This window comes from Mytilus edulis, chromosome 7 (genome assembly GCF_963676685.1).
Source record: "Mytilus edulis chromosome 7, xbMytEdul2.2, whole genome shotgun sequence".
Classification (NCBI taxonomy): domain Eukaryota; kingdom Metazoa; phylum Mollusca; class Bivalvia; order Mytilida; family Mytilidae; genus Mytilus; species Mytilus edulis.
The window spans coordinates 16,083,920-16,100,246 of record NC_092350.1 but is presented as its reverse complement, the minus strand read 5'-3'; the positions used below and the strand labels follow the sequence as shown (position 1 = coordinate 16,100,246).

General features: G+C 31.1%; 1 protein-coding gene across 3 annotated transcripts in view; it reads right to left on the bottom strand.

The window, feature by feature from the left end:
- Positions 1 to 15,850, bottom strand: part of LOC139480850 (uncharacterized) — a 40,332-nt gene extending 24,482 nt beyond the window's left edge. Inside the window, exon 1 of one of the 3 annotated variants that reach the window (XM_071263754.1) lies at positions 15,717 to 15,850. Coding sequence is in view for 1 of the 3 variants with exons in the window: in XM_071263752.1 (XP_071119853.1) it covers positions 35 to 58 (24 nt within the window). In the remaining 2 variants the exon portion in view is untranslated. Of the gene's footprint in view, positions 1 to 34; positions 238 to 15,347; positions 15,689 to 15,716 lie in introns of those variants that run through there. The other 2 variants (XM_071263753.1, XM_071263752.1) reach the window with 2 other exon arrangements.
- Positions 15,851 to 16,327: the final 477 nt, after the last annotated feature.

The window sequence follows — 16,327 nt, the reverse complement described above, 5'->3', positions numbered from 1 at the left end:
GTTCATTTTTATGATATAATAATTTCATACTTACTTTTTTCAAGCTATATTCAAACATAAGTGTTGTTTTGTTCAGCTGAGGAAAATGCCAGAAGGATTATATTTTTCTTTTGATACACACGATTGACAAATAGTCTGAATAAAAATAGATATTGCTATTTATTTTTAACGGCTGATAATCCACGTTGACTGTAGAAAGTAATATTCAAATTATTTGAATATCCCAAAATCTAAATTACTTTCCGTTAAATTTTTAATTCAATATTACAGTTATTAATGTCATTTAATGAAACTGATATCACTGATTAAAAAATTTGCCAATAACAATATGTATCGACAAGAGATTATTCTAAAATCCATGTATGTATCGATAATGAAATTAAATTTTAAATTATACATTACTGCACATAGATATCATCCAAATACGGCATTCCCTTATGCTACAATACTATTCTACATTAATGTTTGCATATGCCAATATATCTGACTGACACCGGTATAAGGTATGCACGCAGACCAATCATTTTTAGGATATATTCAATTGTCGTTTGGCACTTTTGATGAAGGTGACCTTGCAACAATGCAGCAAAATCGTTCCTACCATCTTCGGAAGTCACTACAAATTACGGATATAATTGTCAGTTGGTTTAAGGTAACTGATTGAAACACAGCATGAATATAATTATCAAAATTGAGGATAATCGACATATCATGTTCAATTGTCAATTCAGGAGAGACTGGTATTATTATTACCCGAAACCCTATGTAGTGAAAGGGTTGTACAAAAATTGTAAAAAACAATCCATGTAGAAGTCGTTTATCGGACATTGCAATATATTGCAGTAACCATTTTCTTTTTTGCTCTCAGTAAAGGTTATTTTCTTATTCACTTACAATATAAAAAGTTTTTGAATCCTACAAAGATCTCAATCAAAAAGCGGGTGTTAAAAACAACTCTTTTCTGACTACTTATAATTGAAACCATGTCTGTCAAATTGCACAATAATTTCTCAAGGGATTGTGTGAAAAATGAGCTTTTAGTCAATATGTGACAATAATAGTTATAGATACAGCATCATTATTTAGGTATACTGATATAATATCATAAAGAAATGAAAACGAAATTTGACACGTAATACAAATGTTGAAACTCATATTGGAAGCCTTATACACCAATGACCTTTTCTTCTTCCTACCATTTTGGATTTATTTGCTCAATGAATCAGTTTTCAAAGGCAACCTTGATTAACAAAAAATAAGATAGATACAGAACACAGGTATTGATGATCAATTATCAAATATCAATTAGAATTACGTCAGTAGCGTACAATTACTAGATTGTAGCACGTTAATACAAATACTAGATTTTAAATATTTGTCTACATGGATCTTAGTATTCTATATATTCACTTTTCTTTTAAAACAGGTCTTTACAGACAAGCGACAGGGAATGTAAGAAAAAAAAATGAAAAGAGAATAGGACTGTTAACCTCTATTGACAGATTTAAAGGCGTTGAACAAAATAGAGGCTTCTTTTGATAGATACTGGCAAAAGCGTTTAACACTTTTTTTATGTATCGTACCGTAAGAATTTGATAAAAGTAGGATCTAGAGGTCTCATCAGTTCAGGGACATTTTTTTTAAACGAATATAAACACTATATATTCATAAAAAAAATGAGGAAAATGGAGAGAGAAAAAAACATCTGATAAAAGAAAGATATCTGTCGTGCGGACAATAGGTACGAATAGAGCAGGGATGGAAAATAACAACTCTTTGAATTATTCTCTTCTTAAATATTGATAAAAGTTTATAATGTACTAGCTTGGCATTAAATATTCCACTGATAAACAATCCATCCTAGCATTGTGTTGACGTTAAATGTTGTTACGTGCTTGATGTTATGCCTTAATGTAAAAATGGAAAATAGAGTCCTCAATATATGATTACACCGGTTTCCTTTCGTTCAATACATGTTTTTGTTTAACTACAATAAGGCACCAGCAAGACAAACAAAGTTGTAATGCAAAAAGTATATAACTGTTCCTAGCTTAAAGGATTTATTCTTCTGACATTTCAGTCTAGTTCAGTCTCATTGAAATCTCGTTTTGGAATTATTTCCAAAACAAACTTGTGATTTAAGTGGAAAATAGCAACGAATTTGATAATAATCATAATCAAACTTAACTCTGTTAAAGAATTGTGTATTTCCAATAAGCAGTTTTTGAAAATGAAATTTTCAAGTTTTATTACTAATCAAGTCAGTCTTTTTTAGTGAAATTATTAGAAAAATGGGTGACGGGTACAAAAAAATGATTGTACCAGAATCATAAACATCCCATATAACTTTTTTCTTTTCAAATTTCATAGATATGTATTTTTTTCAATCATTTATAACAAGGAAGTTAAAAAAATATGCATTTTGTTCTTTAAACAGAGAAACATTACAAATCCACAAAATTAACAACATGGTAAATTTGACACGAAAAAGCATAAAAATATGATAAAACTTTCTTATATTAACCAGTTGTTAACACCTACCTATAGTTTATTTTGTTAAATTTATTTAGATTGGTCCCCTTCATCTTTATTGAGAGTATGAACAAAAGCTTAATTGTGGAACTGTGATTTTTTTCACGATAATAGTCCAAAAATAGGTAAAAATTGATGAAAAAAATCATCAAAATTCGGTACTTTCAGAGGGCCGTAGCAAAAAAAGAAGCGCACTACCATATGATCTTTTCTTCACCAATCATTTTGTTACAGTCATATAAACCCAAAAATCAGGTTTAGAAAATAGTTTAATTCTAGAAATGTTTGGCTCCTCAGAGGTGTACATCCTTCAGTCAAAACAAACATCAACAAAACAGACAAAACATTCCGTGAACTACTTTGCCTAAGGAATGATGCACTGAAAAGGCACCATTCCAATCAAATCAGTATCCTCCCCCCCCAAAAAAAAAGCAGAAGGAAAATGATGTGCGTGTCGATCTTATAAATGACATGCGTTTTGTTTTAAAACATAATAGAATATTAATATCTTCCCTCTTTCATGTAGAGACAATAACAAAGATGCGCACATAATTAATCATGTATGTGAGATGTGAGATAACGCAAATAGCAATTGAATTTACTTGCAGTTTGATATTATCTTTTTGTGTTTGAGGGTTGCCTAGTCTTTTTTGTTTTATAAAACTAACAATATCTCTATTGTAGCGCACTTAAAATGATGTTTAATTATTTACTATAAGATGTTTTATTGTTTCTTGTCATATGATAGTGTAATCAATGTCAAGTGAAGTTTACATGTTTAATTGATGACCCCACTTAAACTATTTTTTTCATTTTTCACAAGAATCGCTAAAATAACAGTTGTATCTAAAAGACGTTTAACATATTAAATAGGCCAGATTTTTATAATTCATATATATTTCAAAAGGTAATGTTCTTTTCATGAATATATAATTTCGTACATGCATGTACATAATCAAAAATAATCATAAGAGAATAATAACCCTTAGCACTACGAAAACCGGTAGCTGTCTAGATTAGCATATACATGTACCAGGGTATTATTGAAATTACTCTATTCATTACATTGTTTGGCCGATAGTGTTTTTATTCTTCATATTTTATCATCAGCTTTTTCTCCGTACATTTGTAAATGTTTTAGTCCATTTTTTCTAAACGTTTTTTATGCCCAAATGTTCTCTTTGTTGTGGCCCATTATTCTCCTATCGGTAGGACCAAATTACAACCTAATAAACTTAAAAAACACCATTTTGTTGCGATCCGCTCTTTCTATAAAACATTGCAGCGATATATTAATTAATCGTTCGCATACAATATCCAATGGGTTCCAAATATGAATGTCGTTTTTTGTTCTATATTTTCTCTTTATAATAATAATTCTTTATTGTCATATATGTAAAATCATACTTGTGACATAATCAAAAGGAACAACAACAAAAGACAACTGAGTTGAACACACACACACACACACACACACACACACACACACACACACACACACACACACACACACACACACACATCTACACTTGGTTTATATTTGAAGGATTTAGCAGGACTTCTAGCTCTTCAGTATAAGACATAATTGGTCTTATTACCTTAACTGGATCTTGAAAGCCGATAGCCGGAGAAAGGGTGTGATATATTTTTGACTTTTTTACCTAGTTTTTATCTTATTGTTTTGTTCAGACATTGTTGTCAATATAATGGAATTTTTTGCGATGGCATATAAGTAATTGGTTTAGCTAGCTATAAAAGCAATCCGACTTTTTCTACATAAGGAAATAACTATACTGAGGAAGGCAAATGACAGTTGTGAACTATTCGTTTGAAGTGTTTCAGCTTTTGATTTTGCCATTTGATTAGGAATTTTCCGTTTTTAATTTTCCTTGGAATTCGTTATTTTTCCTTATTGTTTTACTCTTTATCATACATGTAATGAAACATCAGCCTTTTAAAAATCGACCTTGTATGTTAATAGAACGGTAGTTGAGGGTCGAAATGGAAGAACCTTTATGAAGAATAACGGTAAAACATCTCGCCAAATGCCGTTAACGGTAGTTTTTGGTGCATGACGACAAACACTTCCTTATAGACAATAAAAAAAAAAATCGACTGATCTTGACGGTTTAAGTAAATTTTTTGGCAAAACTAACCGTAGCAATAATTATTTGAGACCTCCGACGAATCAAGATATAGGTTTTTTTCTGACGAATCACGTTTAAACAAATTTGATGCTAACGGTAGTCCGAAATTGCCGTTTGACACATGACGGTAAAGGGCTTCCTTACCATCTTGGTTAGATATACATAAAAGAATATAAGAAAAAAACACTATATTTGCCCTTGAATTTTTACTAGATAACATTTTAGTTCGCTTTGGAGATTCCGTATATCGTCAGGTTATCGGAATTTCAATGGGGACTAACTGTGCACCACTTATTGCGGACCTGTTTTTGTATTGCTATGAGTTACATTTTATGTCAAAAATCAGCAAAGACTCATCGAAACAACATCTGATAAACAAATTTAATAATACTTTTAGATATTTGGATGATAATTTGGCTCTCAATAATGACTACTTCAGTATGTATACTAAAGAAATTTATCCTGTTGAACTTACTTTAAATAAAGCTAATACTACAAATGACCACTGCCCTTTCCTCGATCTTGATATCTATATCACTAACGGAAAGCTTAAATTTATGATAAAAGAGATGATTTTTCATTTTCTATCGTTAATTATCCATTTTTAAATGGTGACGTTCCATTGTCACCATCTTACGGTGTTTATATATCTCAACTTGTACGATTCGCTCGTGTATGTTACAATGTTTTAGATTTTAACGAGAAATACTTATGTATTACTAAAAAATATAACACCAGGGTTTTCGATATCACAAACTAGTCAAAACATTTACTAAATTTTATCATCGATATAAGGACATCATTCGTAAATATAGCTCAACATGCAGACTTCTCATACGTTCAGGTATTTTACATCCAATTTTTTATGGAAATCTTCTTTACAAAGCACAAAAATGTCAGTATTCACCTCAGAAACTAACAAAACCTTTAGATAGACTTATTTTAAGAAGGGATAAAGTTACGATACTGTTGTCAGGCCATTAAAGATTGCATATTTGGCGCTGATATTGATTCACTTATAGGGTATTTGCATCGGAACTAAACACATTTATTCAAAAACCAGTTGTTGGCATAACACGGGTTATGTGCTTCTCATATATGTTATGATGGTATGATACTAAACCCCTAACGGGAAGGATTGTGCCTGATATTCATATGATGAAATCATAATCTTTCAATCAGTTTAATTGGAGTCTGGAGCTGGCATGTCAGTTAACTGCTAGTAGTCTGTTGTAATTTATGTATTATTCTCATTTTGTTTATTTTCTTTGGTTACATCTTCTGACATCAGACTTGGACTTCTCTAGAACTGAATTTTAATGTTCGTATTGTTATGCGTTTACTTTTTTTCATTGGCTAGAGGTATAGGGGGAGGGTTGAGATCTCATAAACATGTTTAACCCCGCCGCATTTTTGCGCCTGTCCTAAGTCCTCTGGCCTTTGTTAGTCTTGTATTATATTAATTTTAGTTTCTTGTGTACAATTTGGAAATTAGTATGGCGTTCATAATCACTGAACTAGTATTTTTCTTTAGGGGCCAGCTGAAGGACGCCTCCTGGTGCGGGAATTTCTCGCTACATTGAAGACCTGTTGGTGACCTTCTGCTGATGTTTTTTCTATGGTCGGGTTGTTGTCTCTTTGACACATTCCCCATTTCCATTCTCAATTTTACGTATAGACTTCATTTTGTCACGACAGACTGCATTACAGATCAATTCAAATTAGAAAAAGTCAAAGCCTTGTTCACCTAAACTTTATTCAACCTGAGGAGTTTACTGTTTTAATTTATGATAAAGTTCTGATGTTTACTAGAAAGTATTAAAATATTTTGAGATTATATTTTCCAAGTGATATCCTAAACATGAAAAACCGATTTATGTGTATGCAAACTTCACGATACGATCTCAGAAAGAAACCTAGCAGCAAATGTTGATATCAAGAACATGTTTAACAATTATTTGTGTGTTTGATTGAAATATTCTTTCGTATCACACAATGGCGGACCTGATTCAAACAAAATTCCCTTGTGCGAATGCATAAAATTTACAGTAAATATTCAATATTCTTTTATGAGTGCACGTGTCATCTTATATTGATTTTAAAGAGCAAACGAATAGATGTTATCAATGCAATATGATGAAAGTCTTCAAAATTAACAGCAACTAAAGATTAACATCTGCAAACATTTTTAAAAGCAAATTAAGATGCTTTGAATTATTAATCCCTCGGTAGTTACGGATATATATATACAACTCGTCTAAACATCAACCCAACAATGTTAGATCTGTAAATTTGCTTTCGCAATTTTTTTGGTTCTTCCCTCGCCGGGATTCGAACCTGTGCTACTGGGATATCGTGACACCAATTCGTCTGCACTGCAGCCGTCACGCTAGACCACACGACCACCTGGGCTATACAAAAAAAAAGAGCTTTCGCTGGCCGTGTGTTACCTTTCCTCGTCAGTTTTAATCTAGCGGTGTACTACAGTACATGATATATAAGGCATGAAGATGTTATTGTTACAGATCAGCTAAAATATCTATAGTAAAGGATCCTACAAATTAATGTAATATACAGTCACAGAAAATAATTATATTTATAAGTACGTCTGAGTCAGTGACAACTCTACAACAGATGTATCCATCGGATATATATATATATATATATATAGTTATATCTAATGCATCTTACAATTGTAAGCATTTATATAGTTGAATTGCTGATTACTTAAATAATTCAAATAGAGACTCATTTACCGCTAAAAGTCACACAATATTGTTTCAGTCTGGTAGACATACATCACGAACTCTTGTATACCAGATAAAACTGTAATTACGCAGACGTTATCAAAGTAACATACAACAAAATGGCGCCATAAGTTTCGATTTTAAGTTAAGCTATCTATTTTCGCATTTATTTTAATATAGAAAGGAGAAATTGATACTTGTCGTTTGTTGTACGGTGGTATCTATTTATACAGATGTTATTATTATTTTTTAAACAATACACAGAAAACGTATGTTTCATGGGCAACTAAAACAACACAGAAAATCAAAGTTGTCGTAGTTTAATGTTAAAATTTGATAAGCCTCGGTCAATGGTATGACCTTATTACAATCTGGACAAACATAAAAAAAGATAACTGCTGTTTGTCTTTTCATATTTTTTGTGCCATAGTGTTGACAATCCTTTTAGAATCCTATTTCCTTTTTTTATTGCTATCTAAGTGTATCTTTTATATTCTAACCTTATTCCGGGTAACTTACGACAAGTAATTGGAAAGACCAAGGTGATAGTAAAGAGAAATGCAAATATAAAAAAGATGTGGTATGATTGGCAATGAGACATGACACAGAAGTTAAACATAGAGGTCACCGTAAGCTTACTTACCCTGATTTCCATAGCCTTATTATATTCCTAACATATTCATGCAATAGACACTAAGTAAACATAACCTAAGCCATTTTAAATATTGTCCACAGTGAAGAAGGTTATTAGAAACAATAAATGTATATCATTGACCTCCACATTAGCGTGTTCCGTTTAGTTTTTGAGTTGTCCTCAATAGCTAATAACAGGTTATACGAAATCACACACACTAAACCCAACAATGAACACCTAAATATGCTGTTTGTGTTTTGTTCATTGTTGAAGGCCATGTGATGACCTATGATTGTTACTTTACCATGCTGAATATGCATTATGAGCTTTGCTTATTGTTGGAGGCCATATTGTGAACAAAAGCTGTTAATTTCTGTGTCACGTTGATGTCGTGTGGTTCATTGTCTCATTGGCAATACATCAATTTTTTGTTATTTCCTATACGTTATACGTTATAAGGAAGGACGGACGAAAGGATTTAATTTGTACGTAATAAAATAAATACGTAATATCCTCTCCCAAAAATTATAGTTTTATCATATATATAGTCGAAATATCGACATTTTTAGTTCAAAAAATGAGCTGCTTTGTCGTTGCTACGACATTTCATGTTAAGAATTGACGCAATATATATTTATGATATATTCATGTTTGCATGGACGTAATACAAGTTGAAAATGCTAAATGAAACTTTTTCGATTAAAATAAAAGGAAAAACAAAGAAAAAAGCAAGAAAAAAAAACTGATTTCCTTGTAAAACTAGCAGTAATATTTGAATGGATGTCAGAATATAACATGACAATGTTAGACATCTGCAAATGTATATTGATTTGCAAAAGTGCTAAAAATTAAAACATATAAATTAAAAAACGGAAATGGATTTAAAAATCAATTGAAAGATATTTACTTTCATTACGCACATACTAATTACATGTGCTTGCAATGATGAAAGATTACCAATACGCATTAAAAACAAGAAACTTCTTTTATATAATATCGAGCATGTTCAGTAAACAAAACAAACTTTGGCAATAAATAAAATGATGGATTTTTGTATAATTTAATGTACACAGACATACATATCAATAGTTATACTATTTACCCTTATGTAATTTACAATATTGTTTATAATTATAAACATAACAATAATATTGTTTTATCAAATCACTTTGCACAATGTAGACAGAAAATAAGGTCAGTTATTATCGAAAATAGGAGAATGATGACCTTCTCCTGAAACTTTTTCAGTCTTAAAGTGATCACAGAAAATATTGTTAACAATCTGTCATTTGAATAAGAAAGTTTAACAAAAATAGGTACAATTTAAAAATAAAAAAAATAAAGAATTAATATCCTGAAAATCAACACATTATTTGGTCTCTAACTTTGCTGGAAAAGACAATTCGGACAAAAAACTTAATTTTTTCCTCGTTTTGAATATCAGAGTATCTGCAACCACTTTTGTATACAAGTTTAAGCTACAAACTGACTGTTATTTTTCTTAGATTATTCAAACAACAAATTTAAAAAAAAAACCAAAAACCCCCAAAAAACACAATTATTCAAAAAAACATTGCACAGAAAAATTGTATAAATTTCAATCTACAATCGATACCGAGTTAATACCCAGGTTCTCCGGGAGAATAAATAAAGGCAACAGTAGTTCAAAATTCGTCAATCGTTAAGAAAAAAACAAATCCGGGTTACAAACTAAAACTGAGGGAAACGTATCAAATATAAGAGAACTACGACACAACAGAGACACAACACCGAAATGTGACACACACAAAAACGAACTATAATGTAACAATGGCCATTTTGCTGACTTGGTAGAGGGCATTTTATGAAAAAAATAGTGGGTTGAACCTGGTTTTGTAGTATGCCAAACCTCCCGCTTTAATGGCAGTGTTAATTATAACGTTGAAATGAAAACATTACCCGAAAGGGTTTCAATAAATAAACAGATAAATAAGAGAAAATATAGGACAGAGGAACAAACGAATAATAGCCGTCCAAAGGTAACAGGGTAAACAATATTTTTATCCACCAGACGCGCGCTACGTCCACACAAAACCATGTTCAGATGTAAAAAGTTGGAAAGCCATCACAACTACCAAGTTGAAGATCGCCGAGGACCAAAAGTTCCAAAACGTTGTGAGGCCAGGGTTATCCGCCTGGGACAAAAACATCAGTTCCTGCTCCACAATGGCATTGTGTATTTTACTCATGTTAATAGACGTTGATAATAAAAGATCAATACAAAGAATGTGAAAAAAACTCAAATAAATAAATAAAAACACCAAACAGTTAAAACAACCAAACAACCAAAACACCAATTTCCTTAATATTTCATTATTTTCCTGTTATTGTGAAATATGCACTATAAAATTACTAAAATACATAGAACCATCTCACATCATGATCATGTTTGATCACCAACCAATATTGAATGTCACAAATAACCATAATTGTAAAAACTACATAGTACTTTTAATCGAACCTTAAACGCCATAAAAGTAATTAAAACTCCAATTTACACGATGATATCGTTAACATGAAACGTACTTATTAAATAAATCTCCAGTTAATGTTACAGTAAATAAAAAAGATGGCAAGTCTTTATGGATTCCCTCGGCTTAAATACATTTTATGCGTTATTAACTTATTCATAAATGAAAAATCAAAATGATCTACTCTGTTGGAATTTTCTTTTTATTAAAACATTTTGAAATTAATGAAATTGTGGGATTTCTTGTCGTTTAAGTGTTTTATCCGTTACAGTCGATTAAGAAAATACACCAATAAGGAAGGCAAATCGGTCAACAGAAAAAGAAACAAGTAAATAAAAAGATGGCTAGTCTTTATAGATTCCCTGGGCTTAAATAAATTTTATGCGTTATTAACTTATTCATAAATAAAAAAATAAAAATGATCTACTCTGTTGGGATTTTCTTTTTATTTAAATATTTTGAAATTAATAAATCGTTTGGTTTCTTGTTCTTAAAGTGTTTTATCCTTTACAGTCGATTAAGAGAATACATCAATAAAAAAAGCTAAATCGGTCAACAGAAAAAGAAACGACATTTCAGAGAGGTCCAGGTGTGGTCTTGCAGTCGTAAAAATGTCAAGTAAGATTTTCGTACTCATAATTCAACCAATTAAACTATTAGAATTGGTTTTTCGAACACAAATGTTGTTCTAGGAGTACTGAGTATAGTTTTATGACCGAGAAACCATATTTTACATATCTAAATGTAGATATTTCTGTAAAGCAGGTGAACTTTGTTTCCATTTCACATATAAATAAAGGCAACAGTAGTATACTTCTGTTCAAAAGTCAACAACCGATTGAGAGAAAACAAATCCGGATTACAAACTAAAGCCGGGGGAAACACATCACCTGCAAGAGATTACAAAGAAACAACAGAAATACTGAAATGCAACAAAACAAAAGCAAACGTCAATGCAACATACATAGAAACGATCTATTAAAATATATCTGACATAATTATTCCTGACTAGGTACAGGACATGTTAAGAAAAACTGGTGGGTTGAATATATTACATGAGTGGTTGTGATAAGACCCAGTTTTGATCGATGAAGTTTCCCCCACTAAATGGAATGAACATATCTGAGATGATGGTTTAATGTTTAAGTTAGTGTTACAAGTAATCGTTGAATACTGGGAAAAAGAACACTCCATCTATAACATCATGAAAACATTAAAGCCACATCAAAGAAGATACTGCATATCATTGATTTGTTGACAAGTGTCTTCTGCTACTGGAAGTTGACATATAACTATCTTTTGTGTGCACTTACTATTAAAGAACTCATTCAAGGGAGATAATTCTATGGCACAATTTCATAGAAAAATTGAGAAAGTTCAATAAGAGAATCACTGTCACCGTGGCCTCTGTCGAAAGGCTTCTCAATATTTCTTTTGATTTATATTGTTTAGGTGTGGTAATTTTTGGATATATTCTATTTGATCAATTTTTTTGTTGCAGATTTAGGAAAAATAGCATTTGAATTGGGGAAAATTCAGATAAATAAAATCGTTATTATAGCGTTTGAAACTGATTGTCAATAAAATAAATACGGGAAAAATGGAGAAAATTATTGAAATGAGGCAAACAGTTGTATAACTATTGATTTTTGTTATACTTTTCATTATGCAACATCTTAAATTTGAGAAAATTTTACATTTCACCAAATTTCAAAACCCCCTGTTTTCCCTTTTGGTTACCATGGGAATGGAGCGCAATATTGAAAAAAAAAATTGGTCTGGTATATAGGCATTGTTTTACTTGACCCACAACTGGAGTAAACATTGGTTTTTCAAAAATGTAGTTTCAATTCATTTTAGGGATGAAGCTTGATGGTTCATAGCTATCCCTCTTAAGTAATAGTTTTTGACTTTTGAAATTTAGTAATACTTTCGAGTTAAACGTTTCTGTTGTTACTTTTGGCATGAGGTGTCGGTATTATCATTTTACTTTATGTATGAGATGTTAATTTCTCATTTCTAAGGAGCGTGAGCTTCGAAGAAACGAAGCAATAAAATCTGATTCACTTAAAAGAAATAAGTAAATATTTTTTTTGATTGTTCTAAAAAGAGCAATTAGTTTTTAATAAAATAGGAAAAGTGTAATTATCTCAAAGTTACCAGATGCATTAACACTCACAGAATATGTTTCGATGTTACGGATTTGGAATAAATCTCAATTGCCTCTTTTTGCAAATGTTAACCTTATCAATGCTTTTGTTTGTCAATATAAATTCATGTTCTACAATGTTTCTTCTCTATTTCTGGTTTAATAGTCAAAATGTGAACTATTTACTGATGAATGATAACACTTCTATGTAAATTATCATACAGCATTGTATGGATTGCATTGCAAAATCTTCATGCAAATATTGTAGGTCTTTGGATGACATTTGAACATTTCAATCCTCAGTTTGCCATACATGTATACATTAATTAGTAACAGAAACGGCGTATATTTATATCGAACATCCGATTTTTCACGATATAAATTGTGAAGCAAAAACTGTCTATAACCTTTTTTTCTAATTCAATATTTTCTGAAACTAACAACATACTCTTCATTGTGCAGTCATAAATGGCATCCATAGACAGTTAACTGCATGTAGTCTGTTGTTATTTATGTTTTATTGTCATTTTGTTTATTATCTTTGGTTACATCTAATGACATCAGACTCGGACTTCTCTTGAACTGCATTCAAATGTGCGTATTGTTATGCGTTTACCTTTCTACATTGGCTAGCTATAGAGGTATAGGGGGAGGGTTGAGATCTCACAAACATGTTTAACCCCGCCGCATATTTACGCCTGTCCCAAGTCAGGAGCCTTTGTTAGTCTTGTGTTATTTTAATTTTGGTTTCTTGTGTACAATTTGGAAATTAGTATGGAGTTCATTGTCACTGAACTAGGATATATTTGTTTAGGGGCCAGCTGTAGGACGCCCCCGGGTGAGGGAATTTCTCGTTACATTGAAGACCTGTTGGTGACCTTCTGCTGTTGTTTTTTTCTATGGTCGGGTTGTTGTCTCGTTGGCACATTCCCTATTTCCATTTTCAATTTTATCCATTGAAATTCTCTAAGATGTGCACACAATCTTATACACATATATTTCCAATGTGAGTTTATACATTCACTTTCATTCAATTTCAATATCGATTGTTTTTACTGAATGATTTCATAATAACTGCGTCTTTTTTGACAAATCATAATATTTTATTTCTATTGAAACAAAAAGTTTACCGATTATACAAAAGTTGCTCTTATTTATCAACCGATATTGTCTTTCTTAAAATGTCCCGTAGCAAGTCAGGAATATGGCAGTTGTAATCAAATAGTTCGTTTCTATATGTGTTGGGATTTTTCTTTATTGCACTTCGATGTATCTATTGTTCCTTTGTTTTCACCTTACAGGTGATGTGTCCCTCGTTTTTGGTTTGTAACCCGGATTTGTTTTTTCTCAATAATATAAGACTTTTCACCACCGGTATACTACTGTTGCCTTTGTTCAATATTGATAAAAATATATCTGAGTACACGATAACTGCTCCTTTTAAGTCAAACCATAACATGGATGGCTTAATTTCTATTTCAATATTGAAAAAAAGTTTGAATCAGCTCCTTGTTTGTTATACCATGATAATAAGCATCATTTTTTTTAATCACACTAACATTTTCTATTCTGTATCAAAATGTTGAAATCGACAATTATTTAAAAAAAAAGGTAATTTGAAAATCAAATTTTATAAAGTTGAGAACGGAAATTCGGAATGAATAAAAAAGACAACCACCCGACCAAAAAACAGAAAAGAACCGAAGCCACAAATGGGTATTCAATACACCGAGAAAATACCGCTGCAAATGGAAGTCATACTGAACTTTTATATCAATATAAATGCCAATATCTTACTAGTAACTATTACCAACATATAAATATGAGGAACAAAATACTCAACAGGAGATGATTTCACAAAAAACTTGCGACTAAGATTGATTGCAAACAAACTGAAATGTTAATGCATACGGTCAAACTCAGTCGTCAGTGTTTTTTTTTGTTAAACAGACACTTGGTAGATAAATCTAATTTAAGAACAGAAAAACCTACTATTGTATAGCAATATAATATTTCCCACAGAACGTAACCAAACGTTAGCGTGCAATAAATTCTAATACTGCACTAGTGCAATAAATCTTCAAAATTCATGACGTCATCAACGTTTAAATCTTAGTTTAAACCATTTTTTTACTTTCAAATATAATATTGCTATACAATAAAAGGGTTATTGCATGAATATTGGGGAATATTGTCCCTCATAGAACATATATTGCACTCGCAAGCTCGTGCAATATAAAATTCTACTCGGGACAATATTCCCCAATATTCATGCAATAACCCTATAATATTATAGTGCAGAAAAATATCACTTTCATAAAGTCATAAAAAATTACTTATATGGATAGTTTATCATTACATTTTCAGAATTGCAGATTTTAAATGCCGTTTTTAAAGGTACAATCTATATATTAGGTAGTTATGTATATTGTTAGTGCTTTATATATATTCAAAGCTTACAAACATTTTAAGAACACGAACCAAGAGAACAAAGTCATAACAAATTTGGACAATACAGGTATTTATCATTTGGAAGCCCATCTGATTTCAATCAAATCGCTATATATATGTTTTCAAAATTGTATCCAAATTCATTGTTTCCAAATTTTACTATGATTATCAACTTACCTTGATTTGAAAGAATTCCACAAAAACGGATTCGGTTTTAATTACCAACTCATATCTAAAGTCCTTATATAGAAGGGAACAAAAATGTTCGAGAAGTACTTCCCAAAATTAGTCTATGAACTATGTTACATCTCTCTACGGAAACACTATTAGTTTTACTGGAAACGAGCTCTTAATAAACACTTTAAATCATTGACTGATGTTCGTGATCTTTTGTTTGATAGTTCAAATATTTTGATTACTTGTGTTGGAATTAAACACAGTCTATTGGAAAGAGTATACAAACGCTATAATATACAGGTGTAGATCAACCAAACCATCGATTTAAATTAATTAACCATTATGCTCACACAGTTTTTATTAACTTACTTTTAGAAATCCAATCAACTGTAGTTAAGACTTCAGCTGAGTATACGGTTGGATGTCGTACAAACATCACCCATCTTTCCTGGAAAATGTTAATTGCTTCATTGTTTACTATTGCGCGATATCCGCACAATTATAACCGGAACAATAAAGTTATACAGTTCAGTTATATTTTTGATTGAGTATTTTAATATCGATACATTAACACTATAAGTGAGAGAAATGTTAATTAATATTTACCTTTCGATGCCAGACAACTTCTAACTGCCCTTCGTATATCTCTTTCTCCTTACACCAAATACAACTACGTAAAAACTTATTTGATTGTGATGTTTCCATGTGATAAATAGTTGATAAAGGTAGACCCAATTGTTCAGCATCAAATTAGGATAGTTATAGTAAACCCCCAAAAAATCAAGATGTCCTTTTTCCATTTTGGTAATACAGATGATTCTTCCCAAACTACCCCTCTTTCAGGGATATATTCAATATTCATGGAAAATTTTGTTTTGTTTACCGAGTTTCCACATTCGGCTTAAACGTTCCTGATGAAGGTAAATCAAAATCCAGAAAAGTGCTTCGGACTCGTGATAGTATCGTATTGTTTAATTTTA